Source organism: Amphibalanus amphitrite, unplaced genomic scaffold, assembly GCF_019059575.1.
Source record: "Amphibalanus amphitrite isolate SeventyFive unplaced genomic scaffold, NRLGWU_Aamphi_draft 000060F_arrow, whole genome shotgun sequence".
Taxonomy (NCBI): domain Eukaryota; kingdom Metazoa; phylum Arthropoda; class Thecostraca; order Balanomorpha; family Balanidae; genus Amphibalanus; species Amphibalanus amphitrite.
In genome coordinates, this window is record NW_024881556.1 from 727607 (window position 1) to 746010 (window position 18404).

The window sequence follows — 18404 nt, forward strand, 5'->3', positions numbered from 1 at the left end:
GGCGGTGCGTCAGTTAGTTTCCAGTACTGACTCAGACACCACCTCCCGCCGATCCCCGACCGCTGCCCACCTGATAGGTTACGGCTGAATTGGTATTTGTACCATGAAGGCTGCTATCCTCTGCCTTTAAAAACTTGGGATATCGCTCCAGGTTTTTAAGCATCCGTCGTTATTTTACCATTCATTTTATTATTGTCGCTCGTTTTGCCCGCATGTTTCTTTGCCCGCACGTTTGAATGCCCGAGGTCAAAGACAATACAGACCTATTTTGTATACACTCTTTCAGTAAAGGGGTATATCGAGAACTGCACAGCCACACAGGTATCTTGTACCTTCTTTGTTGACGTTAACATACAGTCCACGTTCTCTCGCACGCAGCGAGCCGCCGGCAACATTTGGTCCTCCGGGCCGGATGTGCTCGCAGTACTAGAAATTTACAGGTGCTGAATAGCCAGAACCACCCAGTTCATCCAAAATGAATAAGACGGGCAGTAACGTAACTGAGATTGAACAGTTTAAACTCAAACGCACTAGGGAGCGCACAAAGGCCACAAAATTAACAAACGAGTTAAAGTCTCTATTCTCCCAAGTCCATGGAGATAGCGACAGCATCGCGCGATACGAGCTCGACTACAGCATCGAGATCGGAGAGGGCCACCTGGAAGTGCTGGAGAACCTGGAGTCGGAGCTGAAGGCGCTGGGCGTTGAAGATGAGTCGGCGCACATCGCAGACCTCCACAAGGCCATCGGTCTCGGGAAGCGCCTCCTGGCGCGAACGGAGCAAGCCGAGGCCTCTCCAGTTCCATCTGCGCCTCCGGCGATGTTCAAGCTGGACATCACCGTGCCCAGGTTTAAAGGTGACCTGCTGGCCTGGCCAGAGTTCTGGGAGATTTTCAAGGCCTACGTTCACACCAACAGGGGTTACTCCTCTGTTCAGAAGCTCTGCTTCCTGCGTCAGCATCTCGATGGACTTGCAGCCCGTGCGATTCAGGGACTACCGCTGACAGCCGACTACATGGTGGCTGTGGAGATCCTCAAGGACCGGTTCGGGAAGGACGACATCCGCAAGGACCTCCTCATCACCAAGCTTCTGAACCTGCCGGCCGTCACCAGCGCGGACAACCTCAAAGCTCTGAGGCGCTTGGTGGACGAGGTGACGGCAGGTGTACGCTCACTGGAAGCCATGAGGGTGCCAAACATCGGAAGCGTCTTACTCCCGGTGCTGAAGGGAAAGATTCCCGCTCCCTGGAGGCTGCAATGGGCCAGGCAAAGGCGAGGACAACTTGCTGGAGACCAGGGCAGTGAGTTCGCCGCATTTCTCCAATTTCTTCAGGCGGAGGTGGAATGTCTAGAGGAGTCAGTACAATTGACCTGCACCAAGGCGAGTGAGGATACGGACCCACTCGCGCTGAAATCAACAACCAGTGTCCTTCATGCTCAGAGGGTGCAGGGGCAACCGTCAAGATCATGGGTATGCACAGTCTGCAAGCAGTATCAACATCGTCTTGACAGATGTGCGCGATACCAAGAGATGACCGTCGATGATCGGTGGAAGATCGTCAAGAAATCAGGAGCATGTTTCAAGTGTCTGGGTCGACATTACGTCCAAGACTGCAGGAGCGGCACGTGCATACTGTGTCACGGCCCTCATCACACATCACTTCATCGCGACCAGACACCAGCAGTGGCTCCAGTGCCCACCCCAACATCGGGCACCTCCCATCATCAGACTGGAGGACAGCCTGTCGCAGCACCACTTGCTGGACAGCTGGGCCAGGATCCAGGTCAACGGGATGACAACCGCTTCACTGACACAGAGGTCAGGAACGGTCAACAACATCAACCAAAGCATCGCTACAGCATCCAGACCACCAGACAACCCTGCTATCTACAGGAGGCAGTAGGGAAGCCGGGGGAAGCCCGACATAGACACGGTCCAAAGAATTCTGGGACGCTGAGAGTGCCGCTGGATGGAGGATCCAGCGCGTCCTACACCAGCAGCTCAGTAGCAGAGGAACCGGATCTCTCGGTGATCGGCTCCGGCACATTCGTGCGTGCCGGGTTCCAAGAGCGAACCGAGGAACCACAGCGTCCCTCACAGCCAGGTCGTCAACAGAAACTGACGTGTGATCTCGACACACCCAGGATCCCACCACCTGCTGAGGTGCCTGTCCAGGAACCACAACCGGTGATGCAGCCACCGGAACTGGAGCTGCCACCGTCCGAAGGGCCGACAATCTCTTCCAGGTCGTGGAAACGGCTTCGCAAGGCCCTCCACAGAGCGGCAGCCACGAATGACGGGCCACCGGCAAAGGCATCACGTCTGCATGGTGGGGAGGTCATCAGGCCGCAGCCTACCGGTAACCTGATGGCGGTCAGTGAAGCTGTGCGGCCGCCAGAGCGCCAGTGCCGTCTATAGCCTCCCCGGCCTCCAACGCCGCCGATGACTCTGGAACGAACTCAATCCCAGCCAAGGAGAGTGACGTGCTGCTCGACAAGCTGGCCGTGGAGTCTCGAGGGTCTGCAGAACCCACGAAGGAGATTCTACTACTGCTGTACAGGCCCTTCAGATGGCACCTGCCACGAATGCTGAACCCCATGATGTTCCCCTACATTGTTTTGCACATCACCAAGTGAAACATTAAAGTAATGATTGTTTTTCAACCATCCGGGAATCAGTTCTTTGTTGATGTGTCCCCTTCCATTGCCGTTGTTGTTGGAATCGGTACTTGTAACACGCCTTGATTTATTGCTCATATTGTGTCACATTTTGTCGACAGAGCTGCCTGATTTCCTTTCCCGGTCGGAGCATGAGGAGGTCGCTCGCTGGCTCCGGTGCCGGACTGCTGAGATGACGGAGTCCGAGCTGAGCGATTCGGCCGCCATCCGCACCGCTCGCCGGTCATTCGTTGCCCACTGGACGCCTCCATCGGTGCAGCTCGAGGCTTCCACCGAGGCTGAGTGGTGACACGATCACCAGCCGGCGCTGGTGCTGCGCGACTGGTCGCGTTTTGGTCATTCTGAGACCTAATCACGCTCCGTCAAGTGAGCGTCGCGAGTGATCGAACGAGTGCCGGACAGTGGTGTGCGAGGAGTGTCAGATTTTGGTTTCGTGTCGAGCGACGTGTCTTTGTGTTGTGTTTCGGGAGTTCGAAAATCGCAGAAGCCTGCGATTTTCGGGTGGGGAGAATGTCGCGGAATGTTGCGGTTATGTAACGCTCTCCGTTCGGCGATCGTGGCTTTACCCGGCACGGCGGCTGGGTGCACCGGTACTTTGAGCGCGGCTCGCGCGGCCGCTCCGCGCGGCCGCCGGCTCGGTGCCGGTGCCCACGTATGTTAAACGAGTGACCTGTCACGTGATCGACCGATCCGAGGTCAGAGCCTCCCGCCGGGCGGTGCGTCAGTTAGTTTCCAGTACTGACTCAGACACCACCTCCCGCCGATCCCCGACCGCTGCCCACCTGATAGGTTACGGCTGAATTGGTATTTGTACCATGAAGGCTGCTATCCTCTGCCTTTAAAAACTTGGGATATCGCTCCAGGTTTTTAAGTAGAGCACTTCATGGGCCGGATAAATCCGTTATCCACGGATAAATCCGCGGACCGGATAGGATTGGATTCTAAATTTGTTAAAAAAGAACGGATATGGGCGGGCCGGATTTGGGAATTGAAGGTTGAACCCGGATCACGCGCCAGCCTTTTCCTCGGGAGCGAGACGGCGGATAAATGGTAGTTTTCGGGACGGGCCGGCACCGTACCCGAACACTCATTTATCGGACGGTCTAGCTCCGAGGATTGACCTCGTGACGTCAGGCGCGCGCACCGCGGCGGCCGGGGCGGCGCCAGAGGCTCTTTTGCTCACTGGACACCGTGCGGCACGGTTTTTAAGTTTCATGGGCCTGATATTGGTATTTGTACCATGAAGGCTGCTGTCCTCTGCCTTTAAAAACTTGGGATATCGCTCCAGGTTTTTAAGTAGAGCACTTCATGGGCCGGATAAATCCGTTATCCACGGATAAATCCGCGGACCGGATAGGATTGGATTCTAAATTTGAATCCAATCCAATCCAAAATTTGAATCGGGGCGCGCGCCTGACGTCACGAGGTCAATCCTCGGAGCTAGACCGTCCGATAAATGAGTGTTCGGGTACGGTGCCGGCCCGTCCCGAAAACTACCATTTATCCGCCGTCTCGCTCCCGAGGAAAAGGCTGGCGCGTGTTCAGGGAATGTATTCGTCGGTGAACATAAGGTCGGTGAACATAAGCGACCATTTCACACAGCCAGCCTTTGTGAGGTGGCACGCCCATACTCCCCAACACCGAAACACCGAGGGAAGGCGACAAGCGATAAATGTATGAAGAAACGCGGGCGAGCGCACAGCTAAACCGGAGCCCCGGGACGGGCGGAGAAGCCTACGATAATGTGAAGCGTATGTATGTTAGAGGCACACTTATGCGATACAAGATGTATGATGATGATCGCGATACCGCTGCCGGACTAGGGCAGTGTCGGTATCTCGATCGCGACGGGTACAAAAAAAATGTGTAGATACCGCAGCCGAAAAAGGGCTGTGTCGGTATAGCGCCCTCCCCCCTGTGTAAACACGCCGCGCAGGGGAAAATGCCGTGTAGACGTGACGCTGTGTGGATCGTCTGCTGCGCGCAGAGAAATGTGGGGAGAGAAAAAAAAATGGGGACCTGGAAATAGCCACGCACGCGACACCGCGGCCAGCGGGCCGTGTCGGTATCGCGAGCCTGGGGAAACTAGCTCCGAGGACCTACAAACGACAACGACAAGGAGGCTGCTAGCGGCGTCGAGCCGCGGCGCTCGAGGGCGCGCGCAGTGCTACCCACCCACCATCCCTATCATTTTATCACCGTACTAGCCGTTTTCACGACGGACTCTCCGGCGAATGCACCTAATTTGACCAAATCTGCACCTAATCTGCACCAGATGTGCACCAAACGTGTACCAGATGGCCGCCGTGAAAACGGCTACTGTCCATTGTTCCCAAACGACCCTCGTCGTTCACCCGGGTTTGGCGGGGGCTCACACCAGAGCTGGAGGAAACGACAAGCCCGCCGGCGGTGACGGCCTTTTCACAGCCACACGGGACGGGGAGGTGATCGGAGCAAACGCTAATGACTTTTGTACGGCGCTCTGCTCATCGGCCCCTAAGCAGGTATATGCCCAATGTAGTCATTCTCGATTTGTGTAGGCGGCCTCTGCATGTGCGCACGTGCGGTTAGCACCCCAGCCGTGACACGAGAACGCATTGTGAGGTGGGTATCTATCGACATGACAACGAACAACTCCTGACATTAGCACAACAGGTCCAAAATTATATTACGTCAACTAAACGTTTTTAATGACATCATGTACACCCTCGTCTGTAGTTCTGGGAACCCCTGGCACTGCTGCTGCCGGCTGCTGATCCATCTTTATTACTGAGCGGGTAAAAGTAACCACACCTACACGAGCGGCGGTCAACAAGTAGTCAATAAATGAATAAGTAAGCAAACACATAGATAATAAGGTAAAAAGTGTACGAAATCAAAATGCTGATTAAGCAAAAGGCGCCATGAATCAAGTGCTAAGGCACTTTTGCGCCAATTGCATGTTCATCTTATTTTTATTTCTGTCCATTTATGTTTGTAATAAAATTCGTTGTGTGTGTGTGTGTGTGTGTGTGATCAAAACGGATCAAAATTTTAACATTCAACATTGAAGTTAAAAATTAACCTAATGTGTTAAGCGGCAGCAGAGGTTTGATTAAAGTAATAGGCATCATTTTATGACACTCACTTGTCACAAGACTTGTCTTCAAGTGGATAGGTAATGTATGCAATGTATGCATGGTTTTTGGAACCATGATGGTCTATGAGATGTATGGCTGTCTGGTCCCTTAGATTGAATTTGTTAGTCCAGTTTTGGGTGAAACCAGTTATTGATGAAACGGATTATTACGGATATTTTTTGGAAGTTTGGCTGCAATACGGGCCATGGGTGGGCCGGATTCTGATATTCAAAGAAAGGCGGATAATGGGCGGATCTGGATATGACTTGCCGGATATGGGCCGGGCCGGATCCTAAAAAGCCTATCCGTGAAGTGCTCTATTTTTAAGCATCCGTCGTTATTTTACCGTTCATTTTATTATTGTCGCTCGTTTTGCCCGCATGTTTCTTTGCCCGCACGTTTGAATGCCCGAGGTCAAAGACAATACAGACCTATTTTGTATACACTCTTTCAGTAAAGGGGTATATCGAGAACTGCACAGCCACACAGGTATCTTGTACCTTCTTTGCTGACGTTAACATACAGTCCACGTTCTCTCGCACGCAGCGAGCCGCCGGCAACACTGTACACCATACAGCACAGCAGCGCCATCTACCCAACTGCACCCATAGGGAATTTCAAGGGTGTCTGACACTGCAAAGACAGGCTGACGAAGAAAGACGAACGTCTTTCGAAAGCTCCCGTAACTAATAAACGAAGCTGGTAATTTGAATATTTTTATGCTAGAATGTCTCTGTCCCAGCTAAACAATAACATTTATAACTACATGAAGTACCAAGAGAATACGAACGGTGTTAGTCACCCCCTGGCTCAGACCCCCTACGGCTCAGACCCCTACGATAATACTAGCTAACACTTACATTTCATAACACTTCAATACCTACATTGTGATGTGATGTGATATGATACCATATCATTGTGTTCTTTCAAGTGTCACTGACACCTTCAACGGTGTTTAAGTGATGACATGACACTTTCAATACCTACACCCAGAGGGTGTTTTGTTTTCTCTTTGACACCTGCAAAAGGAGTGTTGAATGGGATCGACACTTCGATTGGGTACATCCCAAGTGTGCTTTTCAAGTGTCGTGTGACACCTTAAACGGTGTTTAAGGGATGACATGGCACACTCAGTACACCTAAAGGGTGTTATGTTTTCTCTGTAACACCAAAAAAGGTGTTGGATGGGAGTTGAGACACCTCGATTACACCCCAAGTGTGTTATTTCAAGTGTCATGTGACACCTTAAACGGTGTTCAAGCAATGTCATTACACCAATAACGGTGTTCAACGGGGTATGACACTGCTATGAGTGTTGAATGGGAGTTACGACACCTCGATTACATACCAGGTGTGCTCTTTCAAGTGTCGTGTGACACCTTAAACGGTGTTTAAGTGATGACATGACACTTTCAATACACCCAGAGGGTGTTTTGTTTTCTCTTTGACACCAAAAGGAGTGTTGAATGGGAGCTACGACACTTCGAGTACATCCCAAGTGTGCTTTTCAAGTGTCGTGTGACACCTTAAACGGTGTTTAAGGGATGACATGGCACCCTCAGTACATCTAACGGGTGTTATGTTTTCTCTGTAACACCAAAAAAGGTGTTAGATGGGAGTTGAGACACCTCTATTACACCCCAAGTGTGTTATTTCAAGTGTCATGTGACACCTTAAACCGTGTTCAAGCAATGCCATTACACCAATAACGGTGTTGAACGGGGTAATGACACTGCTATTAGTGTCATGATACACCATTAATGGTGCTTAACACCCATAATACACTGATAAAACACCCGACCAGTGTTTTATATTTTTTCAGTGCAGCAGAGGTCAGTGGTCACACTCACAGGGACAAAGCCGAGAGGTCACTCACAAGGACACAGCAGAGGTCAGTGGTCACACTCACAGGGACACAGCACAGTGCCACACTCACAGGGACACAGCACAGTGCCACACTCACAGGGACACAGCACAGTGCCACACTCACAGGGACACAGCACAGTGCCACACTCACAGGGACACAGCACAGTGCCACACTCACAAGGACACAGCAGAGGTCAGTGGTCACACTCACAGGGGAACAGCACAGTGCCACACTCACAGGGGAACAGCACAGTGCCACACTCACAGGGACACAGCACAGTGCCACACTCACAGGGGAACAGCACAGTGCCACACTCACAGGGACACAGCACAGTGCCACACTCACAGGGGAACAGCACAGTGCCACACTCACAGGGACACAGCACAGTGCCACACTCACAGGGACACAGCACAGTGCCGCACTCACAGGGACACAGCACAGTGCCACACTCACAGGGACACAGCACAGTGCCACACTCACAGGGGAACAGCACAGTGCCACACTCACAGGGACACAGCACAGTGCCACACTCACAGGGACACAGCACAGTGCCACACTCACAGGGACACAGCACAGTGCCACACTCACAGGGACACAGCACAGTGCCACACTCACAGGGACACAGCACAGTGCCACACTCACAGGGACACAGCACAGTGCCACACTCACAGGGACACAGCACAGTGCCACACTCACAGGGACACAGCACAGTGCCACACTCACAGGGCCACAGCAGAGGTCAGTGGTCACACCCAAAGGGACAAAGCCGAGGGGTCACTCACAGACAGCCCAACCCACTGGCCAACCGGCCTGGGATCACGCATCAATTATTTCAGCTGTGCCAACGGAGAGTGGACTGGAGACCATCCAGGACCATCGAGGACCAGCGGATACTAGCGGGGACCAGTGGGGACCAACGAACGCGTTGTGCTGCAGGGCTCACATGGTCGCACGATTCACAGACGCTGCCCGGTGCGTCCCGCGCGCTGTTCCAGCGCGGTGGTTCCGGCACGGCGATCGTCACGAGGCGGCAGAAGTGGTGCGTGCGGTCGAGACACCTGCGGCGCCCACTGTGCCAGTGTCAGACGGGACAGAGACATACTGGACAGGGACACCCGCCGGGTCATTGGAACAGATGGTGCGCATTGGACACGGATTATCCCAGCGGGGGCACGCCCCGCGTGTCTGACGCTCTGGCGTGGAGTTACACCGTCCCAGAGCTGTAACCGAACGACGCGTGCAGAGTGGGGCGGTACTGACGGGCCACCCAACTAATCGGTCCCTAACGGTGTGCCAAATCTTAGGCAATCGGTCCAGCCGCTCGTTGAATCACGATAAGCGGGCCGGAGCTGAGGTCAGACGACGAGACACTGAGCCAGCTGGGGGACGGGGAAGGGGTGTGAGGGAGCTCGGGAGGCCGAGGGGGCTCAGATAACAAGGGTCATATACCGAGGGTTGGGACCGCGGTACCCGCCATGGTCGGGCGGTCCACACGCGCAGTCGGCGTCGAGCCGCGGCGCTCGAGGGCGCGCGCAGTGCTACCCACCCACCATCCCTATCATTTTATCACCGTACTAGCCGTTTTCACGACGGACTCTCCGGCGAATGCACCTAATTTGACCAAATCTGCACCTAATCTGCACCAGATGTGCACCAAACGTGTACCAGATGGCCGCCGTGAAAACGGCTACTGTCCATTGTTCCCAAACGACCCTCGTCGTTCACCCGGGTTTGGCGGGGGCTCACACCAGAGCTGGAGGAAACGACAAGCCCGCCGGCGGTGACGGCCTTTTCACAGCCACACGGGACGGGGAGGTGATCGGAGCAAACGCTAATGACTTTTGTACGGCGCTCTGCTCATCGGCCCCTAAGCAGGTATATGCCCAATGTAGTCATTCTCGATTTGTGTAGGCGGCCTCTGCATGTGCGCACGTGCGGTTAGCACCCCAGCCGTGACACGAGAACGCATTGTGAGGTGGGTATCTATCGACATGACAAGTTTCAGCGCAGACAGTCTAGTAATTGCCGAGCCATTGTAATAAGAATAAACCTGGCAACTCTCCATTTTGCATATGGTGGTGGCAGCCCGCATGCCATGCCTCTCGATGGTAATCCGATACTAGGTGGGAGGGATGAAAATAGGTACATACCTCAAAGGTAAATCAATAAAAGTAAATCAAGCAAATCAAAAGCAAATCAATCGACCCTGCGCACCTAATTGGCAACACATCATCTTGGCTGGTAGAGTCTATCTCATTCTCAACTTAACAACCTCATCGAATCTTAAGCAAACAACTAGAACGTAAATGCTAAAAAGCTTAGAAGCCCTCCCGACACGCCGCTATTGCCCGTGCACATGGTGACACCCAGCGGGCGCAGGTTTTGCGCTCAGAAGCGGCTCGGCAGCCGTTCCGTTCCTCACGCCCAGGGCAGCCTGCAGCCTTCATTACTATTGACCTGTGGCCTGTTTCTTAAGTCATTTTCCGGCAGGTAGCTTTTTAGGATAGTGAGCTGTTTTCAGGCAGGTAGCTGTTGGTTAAAGGGACTATCCCACCTTCTAAAATGTTGTTAAAACCAGTTAAATTGTGCCCGACTTTATAGATTGGATGACCAGGAACACGGTTCTGGCATTTATTTTTCATTAAACATCTTGGGCTTCCCATATTCCAAACACAAACTTTCAAATATGTGACGTCACAACCCAAAATTACCTCCTTCCCCAGGCCACATTACTGTCATAAAGCTGATTCTTTTTACTCTGTAGGCACCACAACAAAGTTCAGACCAAGTTTTAAGCGATTTTTCAACGAACAAACCCATTTAAATCAGAATGACTAAGCGAGGTGACGTCACACTAACGGTCGCTCCATGTTGAAGATAGGGCCTTGTACAAGGCCCATTTTCAAATGAAGGGAACGAATTTCTTCAACACCAAGAGGCCGCGGGGGTTGCAACCTAGATAGATAGAGGTTTCTGAACCTCGCCGCAAACTTGGCTATCTCAACTCAAACCCCATGTTAAAGGTGGGATAGTCCCTTTAATGGGTTCCAGTGTTAGTGGGAAAGATTGACCCTCACACTTTTAGCGGTTGGTTAGATTCCTGACGCACTGCGTGCCGTTTAATACAATTTTTCTATAATATAGGGATTTTGTTTTATTCTCGAAAGTCGAAAAGCCAGAAATTTTCGTCGATTTCGGACGTCGCCGGGATCGTTAGGTACCTAAAATGAGACCCTGCCGCCTGGATCCACCAGTAGGGTGACGTAGCCTACCATTTCTTGAATATTTTTTTTTTCAAATTAAAAATGAAAATCATGGTATCAGGGCTGTGACGAAAAACAAGTGGCCTAAATCCGATGAGAAAACTGGATTTGGGGGTACCCTAGGTTTGACTTCTGAGCCTCTGGCCCCCCCAGTGAAAATTCCTTAGAGGAGGCCCTGCTCACGCCGGCTCCGAGTCACCGCTGAAATGGGGACGGACCCGTGCCAGGCGGCAGACCTGCCGGCTCCACGTTGCAAAACTATCGGCAGGCCGCGCGAGACTGAGGCAGAAAAAGTCTGTCTGCAGGGCTCCGGCGGCGCCGCTCTCTCCGCGGACCCAGCAGGTATATTGCGGCGGGCCCGACCGGTATACCTAATTGACAGCTCGGTGACCGCGCGCCGGCCGTATATCACCGGCACCGACAGACACCAAATGGCCCATCCAATACCCCACAGTGCACCTATCACCAATATTTGCATTGCCAAACGATTATTTGCGATGCAAGGTGCCGAGGGCCATCTTTCTTATTAAGGCATGGTGCATTAATAGCTCGTGAGCATACATGTAGCTCGGATAAACGCTAGATTTGATTGAAAGTTATTGCGGTAAATTTTGAAAAGCGCTTCAGTACATTTTGTTGTAGCTTCCGGGCCGACTGAATTGTGTGATATATATGTTACGGGTCATATGCTAACTTGGGCAGTATGCAAACTGCCTGGGCAGTATGCATACTACCCAACAGCCCGGGCAGTATGCATACCGCCCGGATAGTATGCATACTACCCGACCCCTTGGGCAGTATGCATACCGCCCGGGCAGTATGCATACCTCCCGGGTAGTATGCATACCACCCACCTTTCTTCTCGCGGGCAAGATGTTTACTCGGGCAGTATGTTGACTACACTTCGTGAGGCTTGTTAATGCAATAACTCGCGTATGTATGTGAATGACAAACGTTTTAACCTTCCAGGTGGTGGTGGTGGGGGGGGGGGGCATTTTTTGTCCCCCTTAGTTTTTCGATACATCTCCAGAATTCCGCTGCGCCGATTGCCACCAAACTTTCAGTACCCTGTAGCACGCTACATCTTGAACATTTAGCGTAGTATCTTTTCGGCACGGCTCGGTCCGGCAGTCCCTCTCCCTCGCAGTCCGGCCACACGCCTAGCCTCGCTTTCCCACACCCAATCCCCCCCCCCCCAGTTCCCCTAATCTATCACTGTCCGCACAGAATGGGCAGCCGTTAAACTCCCATTAAGACGCGCGCTTTTGGAGACAGCTACCGCAGGATGAACGATTCGAACCCCAACAAGTAACAGCTGGATCAGTAACATTGTCAACAGCTCGTGGACCCACGCCGAGGACAGATAACGGCTGGGGGTGCTGGATCAGTAAGATATGTCAACAGATCATGGAGCAGTGTCAAGGATGGATGCCGGCTGGAGCACACAGCCTCCTTTGTCGGGCACAGCAACCCAGGGTGAGTGACCCTGGCAAAACAACCGGGTGACCGACCTCACAATGGCCTCATGAGGTAGTTCCAGAGATCTCCGCAGAGGAAGAAGGCGCTGACTTACGGCCACGCCCCGGTACGGTGGGCGGAGCAAGAGTGACGTCACAGGGGCGTTGGCGGCAGACGAAACGGAAGGAAACAAAAGTTTGAATAAAATGAAATTGAAGAATCAAAATTAAAACTCGAAAATCACAAACCTTTCGGGGATTGTTTTATGCCAGCGATTACTAAAATGATAAAGCACTCAACACGAAGACGATTCGACGGCCAAAAATTGCAGGCACAGAGGAGCAAGGTGACTAAACAGGACAGAGGGCGCCATCTTACGGCCCCACCCACCAGAAGAAGGCAGAGGAAGATGACGTCGCAAGGGCGTGGCAGTCACCCCCCCCCCCAACTATAAAAGGGTGCGCCACCCAACCAGAGGGAGAATCACAGTCGAGCAGCCGAGAGTCACAGTCCACAGCTGGAGCCGGAGACGCCATCTGGGAGCCGCCGTCAGTCCGGGGTCACCCGAGAGAAGCCTCTTCAGTTCGAGTGATCAGAACCGAGGACAGCAGCCGACGCTTGTGACCACACTGAGAAGCGGAAGCACAGAGAAACTCCAGAATGTGAGTGTTGTTGAAAAGTCTGCTCAATCCCGATCCTTGACCCCCCCCCCTCTGCCCGGTTGCCGTGCCGTGACGACTGCCAAACATTTTCGGTTGCCATAAAATGCACTCTCAATTGGAATTGGAAAACTTAAATTACTTTGAACTTATTGGTCCAGACACCCTAGTAGCAGATTAGGATCTGAATTGTGAGGTCATGCAAGAGCCGCCAGCAAATACGTTATTATCAGTTGGGATTCACGATTAGGCCGAGAGCGAGAGGTTAAAATTTGAATAAGCAGCTCATTGTCACGAACGTTGAGATTGATGACAGGATACGTGACAGCATTTCATATGTCTTTGTCTTTGGTCAAACTGGTTCGTTCGATTTATTGTCGGCGGTGGTCAGGTACGATTTGAGGTTGGAACGTTTGTGAAATTAAGGGTGTACATTCGGGCTGTACTCACTAAAAGTTGCATTGCGAAATCATTGGTAATATTGCTGTAGGAATTAATTGCGAAGTCGAAATCAATTATAGAACAGGTAAATACGGTTAAAAAGGAATGTAATGTTTTAAGGTGGCGACTGATTCATGCAATTGATCTATGAATATGGCTATGAGTTATGATTTTCGACAGATACGAATGCTTGAGCTTACGGCGGAATTTCTTCTGTTACTTAGGTGCAGAGTTGTGAGCAGTGGTTTGAGGTTGACGGTTTGACAATTTGCGACTTTAGATGGTCACTTTGCGTCATTGAAATTGCGAAATGTCGAGTAACAGGTAGATGTAGAATTGTTTGTGGTTAGAACTAATATGCAACTAATATAGGTACCGATCGTTGTGCTTTTGTAGAATAAATACTAGAAAGGACCACCTTTGTTGGGGAACGATTAAATGGGACAGGCATTTAATTTAAAAAAAAAAAACTTACGTGGAATGGAGCTGATGAAATGTCGCGGCACAGGGAGATATTGCAGCGATATTTTACCACATTCACACTCACTGACACATCCGGTGAATCTACCCGGCCAGAAGAGACAACACCCACGAGCACTGTACCGCGAGTGTTGGTGCGCCCATAGCGGCGTGACTGACTGACGGTGTCGACGCGGCGCCGGCCGGCGGCCGTGGTAATCGTCGTTCCCGACGCGGGCGTTGAGCCGCCAGAGGGCGCGAGAAGCAGCCACAACAGGGGCAGTGGGTTAGCCGTAATTGGGGCGCGTGCGGTAGGTGAAGGTCACGTATAGGAGCCTGCTTAGTTGCGGAAAGTTGCAACGGGATAAGAACGTAGACAGTTAAATATGACATGCTATGTGATATCTAGGACTGCACTTCGTTTGATACGCATTGTTTACTGCTAAGTAGGATGATTTAAATTAGATTCCCTATGACAGGCTAGGGACCCTATGACAATATTCTGGCACTCTATAAAGATAATTTGTTTAGGTAACTAGTAGCCCATCAGAAGTTATCGAACGAGTTTCAAGGAGGCATTGCCGTTTGAGCATTCAGTAATTCACTATGATACGGTGGATCACAACCAGACGACAGATCGGTGCGAACTCATTGGTTCTAGATCATCTGATTAAATCAAGAACGGTTCAAGGTTTGCTAGGATTGTATACGAGAACTGATGCTTAGGTTCACGCGTGCAGCAGCAATTAGGACTTGAGATTACGATTTGGTTTGGATAAATAATGCGTTTTTGTTCTTCGCGTTCTTGCGAGTTAGCGCCAATAATTACTCCACCAATATTGGCACAGGGCATTTTGAGGCACAGACGGCTTGTTTGCCCGCCTCCTATGGCGTAACGTTTACCAGCATGACCGTATGAGACACAGATGCACTTCTCTAAACCCACGTCCAGACCGGAATAATGAGAGGGACACACCGTCACGTACGCAGGGCATATGCACGTTTTCCGCCAGTGGTACCGGCCACTGTTAATTTTCCCGCTTAGGTAACACTGGGTGAGAAGGCAGTGAGAGGTTTCTACGGCAGGGGGGGAAGGGGGAAGATTGGCACAGTGCAGTGGAGAGTAAGTTATGCCAAAGGCAAGAAGCCGAGGGTCAGGGGTGAGTCACCCAAAGGGCGGATAAAGCGAGCCGTAGTGTCCCGGATAAGTCCTCATACTTATTTCGTAAAGGTACTCTAATCGGTACTGGACAGCCTCAGGGGAGGGAAGAATGTACTCCAGGACACGTAAGGCCTTGAAGAGTAAATCCCATGGTTTAAGGAGAGTTCCTGAGGAGAGTTCCAGGATATGAACGGTGGTCCCTGGGTCGTGAACGGGAATGTTACACGCGGACCGGAAGAGGGCATAGGTAATCTCTCCCGGTAGAGAGATAAGTCGGATATAAATCGTATATGTGTGTACCATAAGTCTATCGGACGTGTAGTGAATCCCATAAATTAGTAGGGTGGATATTTGTGTATAATTATTCTGGACGGCCCTGCGATAAGTATCTTTGTCGCCGGTTAGCGGAGCATGCATATGGATTTCGGAAAGAGACATTTATCTCGCCGGGGAGACCATGGTTTGTAAGACGCCTAACACTATCGGAGGGAATTTCGGGGGCTACCAATTAAATTTGGGTGAACACATGAAATGTGAACGTAATGCGAGCAAGGATGTGAGAATGATGACGCATGAATCTTAGAGTAAGGCCGATAGGAATTTGGTAGAATTCGGTTACGGCAGTCGAACAAATGATTCTCGAGGGCAACTGGAAACTAGCAACGCTAATACGAATTAAGTGGGCAATTTTCTTAATGGGGAGGCCAGTGATATAGGAATGGGTGACTGGACGAATGATCACATTCAATTTATCAATGTAATTACCACCCATATGTTTGGCAGTGGTCATCGGGACTTCGAATGCCCTGTCATTCACCTGCCCAACTGTGCCGCAAACCCAGCTGATCGGATCCCTCTATCCCTAATCCGAGCAGTGAAGAAGCATCTCGTGCATCATGGTCTATACAATGAACAGAATCATCAAGCCTCTATGTAAATTAAAAAGCATCTTCCATCAGATGCATTTGTATGCAAGGTGGATCTGGACTTACATCTTCCTCAGCTCGATATCTACATCTCTCCCAGGTGAACGTCATCCACGATCTCATCTGGATCCATACATCTTCATCTCAAGATCTCCCTACATCTATCTCAGGATCTCATCACTATCTAGATCTATCTCGGGATCTCTTCAACGACTCTCAAGCTTCCCTGTTCTACAAGCTCTACTATCGAGTTCTTTCCAGCGGTTAATAGCTCTGTTCTTCTACAACCAGCTGAACGACAGCGGACCGCAGTATTTGATGAACCGCAAAGAAGATGCAGCTTTTTTATTCCTTCTTTCTTCTTTTCTCTTAATCCCCTCTTATTTAACGATGCAGCAGTGTTTACCACGCCCCTCTTCTCTTCCTTTCCCCTTGCTACAACCCTTCCGGGATCGTAGCTATTACACATTGTGACCAAAAAATTTCCAAAGGCTTTGATAGGTTGGCCGCTAATGACGTCGGAGTGACGTCATTTCTGCCATTTTCGACCCAAAAAAGGTTTCGCGGGAAGAGCTGTCAGGCCTACAGCTTTATAGATACAGAAAATGTTTAAGAATAGGTATAAAAAGGGTCGAATTAGAGGGCTACAAAACTGCTATTTTGGATTTTAAAATTTTTAGATTTTTACCCCCCCCCCAAAAAAAAAAAATCAAAAGTATTTTTTTAATATAATAGGCAAAAAATCCAAAAAGTTTTTTTTTTAATTTCGAAAAAACCGGAAAATATGTAATAGTCCCTACCGCCTTCTATCCACATACCAAATTTGAGATTGATTCTTCTTTTTTGGCAAAGTTATAGCGAAAAAAGAACTGCTCAAAATGGATGACGTCAAATTTTGTCGTCGTCGTTTCATTTTACACAGTTCACGCTTTACAATGACAATGACTTGTTGGCCACTGGTTATTCAACAATGGATTTGGGAAAAAGTAATTTCAACACTATTCCAATCCTCATTCCATCCTACGATCGATCAATCACGTTTGACGACAAAAATTCTTCTCGGTCGATCTATTGTTATCTAGAGAGCCATTAATATTCTTAATGTGGACATGGATTACGCAACTTTAAGTCGGAAAGCGGGCAGTATGCAAACTGCCCAAGCTTTTGGGCGGTATGCATACTGCCCAAGGGGTCGGGTAGTATGCATACTACCCGGGCGGTATGCATACTGCCCGGGCTGTTGGGTAGTATGCATAGGAGAGAGTGGGGTAATTTGGCCGCTTTTTTTAGAAAACGATATAACTTAAAATTGACGACACATTTCTGCATTTTCTCAACGCTGGCAGGTGTCGCATTCATTTTACTTTACTGGACAGTGAACTTGAAATGACAGAGTAATTACTTATATTGAAATTGTGACGTATTTCAAAGGTCTGCAAGGTGGCCAAATTGCCCCACTAGCAGGGTTATTTGGCCGGGGGTGTGGGGCAATTTGGCCGGTGTTAGTTTGCGGTCGGGATTTTCTGTTATATTGCGAGTCAGCTTCAGATTCAGCAATGACGTGTGTCCTATGATCCATTTGCCGCATTTTGGAGGTTGGCTCAGGGGTCACAGGGGTCAAAATAGCCAAATTAGCGGCTCTAGATGCGATCACAGTTTTTTACGAATAACTTTTGAAGTAAGCAAGCTAGGCCAAAAATTCGAGTACCATCGTAATTCTCTCGTCAGTCCGCATCGAAAGATATATGTGTTGACCTTGAGAAGCCAAGGTCAAAGGTTGACCTCAGGTCACGTTGCATCAGGTCGCTTGACCTCAAGGTCACGTGATTTCAAGGTCATCATGCATATCATTCGATGCGTCTTGGCGAGCTGAACAGAATGAGACCATTTGTGCGGCTGTACCATTTTTATGCAAGGATTTATTAGCAAAAAACGTTTGGTAGCCTTTGATGACGTCACATGCTCTTACAGTTGACCAATCGGAAGTAAGGCATCAAAGTAGTCAAAGTTGGTCATGAATCATGTCATTTATGGTACAATTGACCATGAAAACTCGGCCGTCCCAACATAGTGACCATGAGCGCACCGGCCAAGTTGCCCCGCTAGTCCCGGCCAAATTACCCCATATTGCCATTCTGAAAATTTTTGTCTATAAAGTCATCACGGCTTTACGGAATTAGATAAAATTGCTCTTGGAACCGCTGAACACCCCCAAGAATGGCGCTATTATGTCTGAATTCGTTTTTAGCCCAAATACTACATGTTATACAATTTTGTAAACAGAAGTAAAAGTTACCATTTTCTAATGAAATTAACGTTTTATTAATTTTGAATAAAACTACGAGGGGCAAAGTTTTGACATTTGTGTCGC

The 18404-nt window shown here is 50.2% G+C and overlaps 1 protein-coding gene across 1 annotated transcript; it reads left to right on the forward strand.

Moving 5' to 3' along the window:
- The first annotated feature begins 475 nt into the window (after nt 1-475).
- Nucleotides 476-2163, forward strand: LOC122378495. Its single transcript, XM_043359606.1, has 2 exons — nt 476-1165; nt 2146-2163. The coding sequence occupies exons 1-2, from the start codon at nt 476-478 to the stop codon at nt 2161-2163; spliced, it is 708 nt and encodes a 235-aa protein (XP_043215541.1).
- Nucleotides 2164-18404: the final 16241 nt, after the last annotated feature.